Source organism: Rhipicephalus sanguineus, chromosome 10, assembly GCF_013339695.2.
Source record: "Rhipicephalus sanguineus isolate Rsan-2018 chromosome 10, BIME_Rsan_1.4, whole genome shotgun sequence".
Lineage (NCBI taxonomy): Eukaryota > Metazoa > Arthropoda > Arachnida > Ixodida > Ixodidae > Rhipicephalus > Rhipicephalus sanguineus.
This window is the reverse complement of record NC_051185.1, coordinates 17,671,839-17,680,830: the sequence shown is the minus strand read 5'-3', so window position 1 is coordinate 17,680,830 and position 8,992 is coordinate 17,671,839. Positions and strand designations below refer to the sequence as shown.

Here is an 8,992-nt window from a genome sequence, read left to right as displayed (position 1 = left end):
GGTAACAGGTTTTCATGCAATTTGTTTGACGTTTCGTTCCTTTGATGCGCTGCGAAATATAGGCCATAGCACAATAGATGGTCGTATGTAATATTTAGTCAACTAATTATTAGGGGTACGTGAATATTCAAAATTGCTAATACGAATTGGACACAGACATTCAATTTCTATTCGATTTTAGCCATCACAATATTTGTAATTAGAGAGTAATTATTTCTTGTGAGCAGGGGATGACGAAACTTGTTGGAATTTACAGGGAAAAAAGTGAACTGCAAGTAGTGACTGTTCGAAGTGATTCTGTGGCAGCATAATTTCCAGTGATTCACAAAGCACGCTTCACCTTTATGCAGCCTGCCTATGTGTTATCTAGATTTATGCAAAGAGATTTATTATTTACCTGGACTCACCGCGTTTTCATGCCTTAAGGCGATTTGTGGTGCAGACATATTTTTGAATACACTAAAACCTCGATATAACGAACACGGATATAACGAATTCCCGGTTATAACGAAGTAAATGAAGAATAGCCTTGGTAATACATACAGTGGTTTGATACGCTTATAACGAATTTTCGGATATAGCGAAGTTATTTTCGTGTCAATTGCGACTTTGTTGTAATGAGGTTGTATGTTAAACACACAGCATGTCTAGCAAATGGGTCAGCTTTATATTCTAAATAACTTTTCTTTATTTGCACTAATATGCCCTATGGCAAAAGTTTTGCAATGACATGTCTCCAAAGTAAGTTTAAAGTTAATTAGTGGATGACAATTGATTATTTAACTGGTGATTAGCAGATTACAGCATCTGCAAACGCAAGTGACTGGTTGTGAAAGACACCACTCTCTGTTCTGTTTTGAAAATTATTTGGTTCAAATACTTGGTGTATCCACTTGTGTGCAGTTTCATTGAAATGTTTGTGTGCCAGTGCCTCCGCATTCTACATATTTACTTGCGTGAAGAATGTTCTTGAGATGACTGCTGCGTAATTCGTAAAGGGAGCTACGTACAGTGTGGTCTGATTTTAAATGGAACGCACGAGTGCAGAGCGTGTGTAAATATATTTGTTTCCGGCATGCGTACAAATGCTCAGTGTTATAGCAGATGAGTTGCAGTCGGTAGCGCTCGAACCCTTCTGCACGCCCATTTTTCGTGCAACGACATAACTTTAAGCCTTCGCTTGCAGCACAGAATGCCGTCAAACAGAGATCTAAAAATTGCAATGTTTTCCTAAAAGAGAAAAAGACAGTTTTTCTCGTATTACCAGCTTACCCCTCCACAAATCCAAAAACACCATTCTTGCTGTGAGAAGATGCCTTGTAATTTCCAGAAAAAAAAAAAGGAATTCACTGGGTGCAAATTCTGTGCGCAGCCATTTGATAAAGTGAGGTTGTTACTCAATGTTTACTTATTACCTTTAAGCACTGAGCCTGAGGTTGTAGGTACGAGTCCTGGCAACAGCGACTGCATTTTGAAGAGGCTGAAATGTAAAAATGCTCAGGTGCAGCATTCATGGATCGAAACGCAACAATTTAAGGCTAAGCAATGTATGTAGCTTCGTTTCCACCGTCTTCAGTTCTTGCAATACCGGTGCAATTTTGACTCAAACACTTGCATCGGAGCTAACGTTACCTTTCGCGGCCGGATTCATAGCGACGTGGTACGGTTATCTCGAGCAATTGTGCATGCCAGTCGTTTGATGTATGTTTTACTCCGTAAGCACTGTACTTCTACTGCTTAAAAACTCAAAGCGGACCAACAAAGCCAGCCTTAGTGCAGCAAGAAACTAAAAAAAAACTCACAGGGTTCCTTGTGCATTGACCTAAGACAACTCGAAGGCATAAGACATCTTCTTCTTCTTTTAATTTTCAGTTGATGTACTGATCCTCCCCCCGCCCCCATGCAAAACCTTTTTGCACCTGACGTTGTTTTACACTGCCTTTGTGATCAGCCCACGTTTGAACAAGTGATGGTGTCATGTGATGACGTCATCTTGTGAATTCGCGTTATGCGACGTCGCAAATTTTGGCGATACGTAATGTCATGTGGTGGCACCATCGTGTGATGATTTTTTTACATCACTTGCATTGACGCTGATGGTCAATTTTTGCATTTGATGGGGCATCTAAGGCATCAGTCACAAAAGGTGCAGAACAAAAAGCATGGGTAATAACGCCACATTAATGTTCACACGCCAGCCCGCCATGTAGTTGCGGAGAACGACGCCATTTGGCCGAACCCGACTTGTTGGTGTAGGCAAACTACGTGGTGTTATAAATGAGTTCATTATCTGTCTGGACTGATTTACTGTGTTATCTTTACCATCCCTTTGAACTCTATGAGACTGAAAAACGTTGCAGGACGCATTGCTGCCAAAGTATTTCCTTCACATGTTCCTGCAAACATGAGCAGCGTATGCAAAGTCACTTCGGCAAACTTTTTTTTGCTCCTGGCACATGCAAAGTACTTCAGTGGGAGTTGTGGTGTACAGTCAGCAGGCACTACTACCCATGCGCACCGTTTCACGTAGATCTTTCATGCGATAGTTGTTGATTTCAGATTTTCCTATGCGTTTGCAATAAAGGTATTCTGAATTGATCATTTTTCACTGATTTCTGTGTTTTATTTTACACCCTGACTTCAACTTTAGCTCAGATATCTGAATGTGCAATGTAACAAAACAATCGTACAACTAACGTAAAATCCTGAGCACGGTGTAAGAATATTCAGGTGTTGACACTGCGCGCGCCTAAGCGGCCAGAAAATGTTCGGTCATCGGTCCGTTGAGAGGTGCGTCCATCTAATGGCTTGAGGCGGAGAGCGCCCGCGAGTAGCCGAATCACGGTGGTGCTGCGTCATCGCCGCCGCCGCCGTGCCCTCTCCTGTTGCTCTCTCGATTTCGCCCCTCGACGCCGCTTGGCGGATGCACATTATCCAGCAAAATGGCACAGAAAAATGCACGTTATCAGCAGCATTCGCGTTGCTATGGAAACCACTGCCCCGCTTTTCGTAGCGCCCTCTAAGACGGCGCCGATGAAACTGCAAGTCATCTGATAAGAACCCGAACATTATCTGGACGCGCGTGGATTGCGGTTTCCCATGCGTTGGGGGAATAGTGTCATCACCTGAGTATATTCTTACACCGTGATCCTGAGCAAGGGCCCCCCTCCCTTCTTCGGGAGATTTCAAATATGCCTCCTCTTCTGCCCTCCCATCATTTTCACTGTTTCATTCACTATTTTTATTCGCCCGACGAGGGCGAATGAAAAAAGCGAATGCATGCGTATTCAATAAAGCATTTCGTAAGAAGCACGGGTGTGCATTCTTTATTCTTAGCAGGCTCTTCCGCCGCCATCTTGAATTTCGATCCACGATCGAGTAAGGGCCCCCGCACCAAATCTTGTCGACTTATCCTTCACCGTCAGGGGGACGCTTGCTCGGGATTCTACGGTAGATTTTTTGGCTCGCATCACTGTGTTCACTTTTAACAAACATTTAGTGTAAGAAAGGTATTTTAGTGTTAAAACCTTTGGTCGTAGTCTTTCCTGCATTCTACCGAGATCTCAAGCGTACTCTGCATCATTGCAAGTTATGGATGATTTTATTGCATTCGTGATGTTCAGCTGTCGAGCTCATGTTTGCAGGCTTGATTCCTAATTGTCACTACCTAGAGAGCGGGAGAGATTACTCCACACTCTGCAGGTCAACACATTCCCACACGCAGCCAGAAATTGCCTCAGGGCCCCTACTCGCTTTTCTCCGCAACGCTGCTTCTGCGGTGTACCCAGGTGTCTTCAACATATGGCTGCTGAAAATTGCCACTAAAACCTTTATGACACCAACACTCTTTGGGAGAGCACCTTGGCCAGCTCCAACCTCGATGATCAGCTAAGGCTGTTTGAGAGCATAGTTTCATAATTGTACACTATAGGGAAATCTGGCGCTAGTGTCTATGGGAGCTGCAACACATGATGCTCGAGTCAGCATGGGAACGATGGGTAGTTCATGGATTTGCCTAGGCTTCGTTCTTTCGGCTCTGTGTGGCTTGCAGCCGCTTTGTCGCAAGACGAAGTTCAGCAGAAGTTTAGCAGTCATACTCGCCACCTTGGCCCTTTCGGCTGACCAATTCAAATCGGCTGACGAGGTTCACAGCGAGTTTAGGCTAACCAATTCAAATCGGCTTATGAGGGTCACAACGAGCCGTTCTGTTATCCGAAACAAAAGCAAAAACGCTACAACAAACAGAGCCACAAGCGTGTTCAGACCCGCAAGCATGAAGACTAGGCAAATCCATGTACTACCCATCATTCTCATGCTGGCTGAACGATCACAGCACCACAGTTCCCTCTAGTGAAATACTCTAGGAAACTCTATGCTCACGAGGGCCCAGGATGCTGCCCGAGCTCGAGACATCCTGGACTAAGGTCACCTCTTCCAAGTTACCTTGTAGATAAAGATGTTTATGCTCTTCCAATTGAGGTGATCTCTGTTTCTGTGAAAACACACGAAACCGAGCGAGGTGTAAAGAGAAAAACAAAGAGGCTACTTTTATTCACAAGCAAATTCCACAGTCTCTATGCAGAATGGTCGATGCCTTAGAGTATGATCTCAAAGTCTTCGAGCTCCTCCTCGGGTGGCAGGATGATTCGGCTGGGGTCAATCAGGTTCGGGTCCACGAGTGGTAGCCCCAGCTTCTCGCGTCTCTCCAACTCCAGGAGGGCTTCTCTCGCGACCCAGTCTACGTCCCTGGAAGGTGTTGCAGAAAAGATCAGTGCCTCGACGACCATTTTGCGACAGAATAATAAAAACGCCAGGCCTGCACGGAACATGGAGCGCAGTCGGAACGTAAGCTGGAGGAGCTGCTGTCTAAGAGCCCGTTGTAAACTATTCTGGGGCTTCCACGGTATTCACTATGACATAATTTGCCGTCATTTTGCGAATTAACAAAGCACCCACTATTACTCGTTTGCAAAGGCAATATGTGCCCCTATGTAGCTGCACTTTTGTAAATGCGAAAAAAAAAAGCGCAAAAGGAGATGAAGCACAAAGGAACACATGGGACGAGTGCTGACTAACAAATTAAGGTTTTATTGCTTCGGCACAATATAAAAGAAAACTTGGCAGGAAACCAACGGCACGTGAAATTTCAAGCCTTCATCGCGACACATGGGCAGAAGCTGTCGATTGACTATGAAGGTTACAAAGGCTATCGAAAGATCACAGTTGTAGAGTTCCAACATGTGGAATCATTAGGCAGATGCGAGATAATTTAACTCTTCTTTGTTTAGCATTAGGGACAGTTCACTTATGCAAGCATCGCCCCTTTGGTAGCTACCATTTTGTTGATGCTGTGGCTGATGATGAGGAATTATGGGTGGGCCCTTTGTAATGAGGAAGCAGCTTTAGGCCGCCCACTCGTTACACAATACATATGGTGCGATGCGTGGTGCAATTCTACGCTTCCATCACGCAATATCTGCATGGCTGCTCATGCGACTCCTCGCCCGACGTGGCGCCTCTATAGGGCCTTACGGAGGCACTTTTTCAAGCACTGGAATGGCTTTGTGGAGAATGGCTGTGTTTGATTCTGGCAATGAACCCTGGTTTTATTTCTTATTGTGTGTGATAGCTGTGACATACTATCGCGCTCAGTATGAGCTACATCATGCGAGCGCGTGGCCGAGCGCTCTGCAAGGTTGTACAGTGGCGCCGATTATGGCAAATTTTCGAGTTATCAGGAGAGAGTTTGGCTGCTCGATGCGAGCGTGCATCGCCCCCAGTTGCTTGCTTTAACCCTCGAAGTAATCATTTTCAAAGCTGATATCAACGCAGGGCAAAACCAGGGCGAGGATGAAAGCAAGTGGAGGCGATGCACATTTGCAAGGACAGCCAAACTCTGTCCCGATAAGTTGAAAATATGCCATAATCGGCGCCACTGTACAACTATGCAGAGCGCCCAGCCAAGCGCTCGCGTGCTGTAGCTCATACTGAGTGTGATAGGACACTGGCAGTGGATGACATTGCCAACAAAATCAGCTGTTCCTGTGAGCTTACGCTGCAATAAAATTAATTGCAGCAGATTCAAACGCCCACCGTGCACTGCTTATGCAACAGCCATTGTGTGTGCAATGCAATGCTTGCATTGCACAGACTATGACCGTTATGTGCATAATGCAGCAGTGCTTGTTCTGTCACCACACAGAGGGCTGCTCATCTCATAGCTAGTGTTGTTGACCGACCTTGGCTTGTCTCAACCAATAACAATTGTTGCTACAGTCTATTTCTTCACTGCTAGACGGAGTGGGGCAACACTTTTAAAGGGACACTAAAGAGAAAAACGATTTTACTCATATTAGTAAATTACACTTTCACAATTCGAAAATCACCACACTTACTGCAAGACGCTTGGTAAGTGAGAAAATGCACAAAAATAAAATGCGTGTGGCGACGCCACCTTGAAATTCCCACACCAATCACCGTGAGGTTATAGATTTTTCACAGCATCTACCATGTCCCACGTTGTTCCTAGTCAGTAAAAATGGAGTACATTGACCTCTGAGGGGGTCATAGACTTAACATACCAAGTTTGAGGAAATTTTGTTGAGCCTATGTCGCCAAAATACACTTTGAAATCCGTGGCGGCACAGACAAAGAAAGGTTACTTAAAGGGATACTGAAGAAAAATTGAAAAAAAAAAAAAAAAACAGACGAAAACATCGAAATTCTACTCGGATGACGTGACTGTTCCGATAAACAGAGTTTATTTCACGTATTTTTAGTGGATTGTCAGCGTGTGGCAGCTGCACGCCAGCGCGAGCTGTGACGTCACGTTCATCGCGGCGCAGCACTGTGTTCCTGTCCACCTCTTCCCTTTCTCCACCTCTCTTTTACATCTCACTGTCCTCTTCCCACAAAGGCGCTGAGGTATGCCCCACCATTTAGGGGCCTGGGAGCATTGTTAATTGCTGGTGCCATTGGTAGTGGTTCTAGGAACCGTAGTGGGAGCGGAGCAGGTTGAGAGACGCAGGTGACGGCTGGCATTGTTGGCATGCCTGTTTCCGTTGCGTGAAATGTCACCAAACGTCACCTCCCCTAGTTCATGGCGCGGCCGCTAGACGCGGCGGTTTGTGAAAAACACATTAAATTCATTATTTGCCCCTAGTTTCTGCCTGAAATGAAGGTTGTGTCTATTGATTTCATCACCCAATCTGGCTGAAAAGCTCGGCGGCAAAAATTTTGTTCAGTATCTGTTTAAGGGATGCTATTCTGCCACTACTTGACCAGTCGGGTGCATATCCCAACACAGATGAGCACCTCACGATTGGGTACAATATGACACTTCAAACAGGTCACTGTCTGGACTATTCAGGTGGTAACCGAGATGCAGGCTGTCTCCGTATTGTGTGGAACCTACGCGTTTCTGCATGCTCCAAAGATATCTCGTTTCAATGCCTTTTGCCACTTACTTGAAGTCGGGTGTGTACATGAAGAGAACTATGGCGAGACACGAGACCACCGTGATGCCCGTGAACATGAGCGTGTGATGGGCATCAGAGTCCTCATGGTAGTCTTCGTCACTGTAGCCAAAGCTGATCCAGTACTGGAAAGAGATGACAAAACGCACGATTACTTGTGCTGTAAATTAATGCACACTGAGAAAAAGAAGGAAAGGGGCAAACGATAGATGTTGCGAGAAGATGCGGCAGGTAGCAAGATACACGTTAGATTCAAACACCCGCAGAAAAGAAAGAAAGACGTTAAAACTTTCGAACTACAGCGCGAAGTTGTGTGTTCAAATCCCGCAACGGTACTGCTCTGAGTGGTCAGAACTCGACGGAAAGATACGCAAACTTCACGCAGGCATATCTTTTAACGTCGACCACTTGACGTCAGATGGCACATATTAGAGGGCTGACCAGGAGTTATAAAAACGTTAGAACTAAATAAGTCGCAGTACGTATGGTTTTTAAGTTTCCTTTTACGTATTGCGTACCGTTTTGCCTTTTTTTTAATGATTCCTTTTACGTACTGCGTAACGTTTTTTTTTTTTTTTTTTCCAATGCTATACGCCTACCCATAAGAACTTCTTAGACGGATATAAATAACAGCTACCTGTCGTAGGGACCCCTTCCATAACTCATGTTGAGTTCTGGGGTCTCAACTGTAGAAATATCATGCACTGTACTCTATGTTGTTATGAATAATAAACTGATTGATTTATTGATATAAGTTCAGGTTTTGGCGCAGACCTGCAACGTGCAGTTGGAAATACTAAGTTGCGAAGTCTGCCGCGATTAGCGTTAAGATCCTAAACTCAATTGTATAAACGTGACCCCAGGAGCTAATCAACCGCCGTCAGCGAACACAGGTGTTTGCTTAATGATTCGAGTCGTAACACCACGTTCGAAACTTTTAAATCAAATGGCAGGTTCCGAGTTTTGGGGTTTTGCGACGAACGCGTTTCGACAGACGCCAAACTCCACGCGATGCTAGTTAAGAGTCGTAAGGCTCACGGCAAAACGTAACAATGCGGGTCGCGAAGACACTTACGACGCGTTCGTAAATCGGCGATTTAAGAAGCACGCGCGCGCAACGTGATCTTGGTGGTAGTACACAGACCGGACAGGCGACACGGATGACCTTACGTACCCGTGGTTTGGTGTCCGCAAAATCGGCCGCGGTTACGGGCGGTCTGCCGACCGTGTCCGGCACCGTAGCCGTAGTCGTCGGTACTTCCTTATTCTTCGGTGTAGTCGATATAGAAGCGCCCGCTGAACGCGTCACTTTGTAAAAGTTCGCCAGCCGGGGCAGCAGGTTTCGCCTCAGCAGGAGCGCCATGTTTGTCGTGTCTAGGACCGCACTCAATTACAAAAGCGCAAAATCTACATTTTAAAATGTTTTGCTTATTTAAATTGAAAATTTTATATTTAAACTGCAAACCTAACTTTATTTGTGATTTAAAAATTGTTAAATTTTGTTTCAGTTTGAGCAA

General features: G+C 45.1%; 1 protein-coding gene across 1 annotated transcript; it reads right to left on the bottom strand.

Annotated features, from left to right (window-relative positions):
• Window positions 1–4,522: 4,522 nt before the first annotated feature.
• On the bottom strand, window positions 4,523–8,857 carry LOC119407153 (NADH dehydrogenase [ubiquinone] 1 beta subcomplex subunit 11, mitochondrial). Its single transcript, XM_037674018.2, has 3 exons — window positions 8,650–8,857; window positions 7,467–7,600; window positions 4,523–4,746 (listed from the first exon to the last, which is right to left on the bottom strand). The coding sequence occupies exons 1-3, from the start codon at window positions 8,836–8,838 to the stop codon at window positions 4,596–4,598; spliced, it is 474 nt and encodes a 157-aa protein (XP_037529946.1). The 5' UTR covers window positions 8,839–8,857; the 3' UTR covers window positions 4,523–4,595.
• Window positions 8,858–8,992: the final 135 nt, after the last annotated feature.

What these genes read in the sequence shown, in the direction of transcription:
- LOC119407153 (XM_037674018.2), bottom strand. Translation starts at nt 8,838, where the DNA reads ATGGCGCTCCTGCTGAGGCGAAACCTGCTGCCCCGGCTGGCGAACTTT. An exon ending in TTGCGGACACCAAACCACGG is followed by an intron (nt 7,601 to 8,649) that starts GTACGTAAGGTC and finishes ATCTCTTTCCAG; the next exon opens with TACTGGATCAGCTTTGGCTA. An exon ending in ATGTACACACCCGACTTCAA is followed by an intron (nt 4,747 to 7,466) that starts GTAAGTGGCAAA and finishes AACACCTTCCAG; the next exon opens with GGACGTAGACTGGGTCGCGA.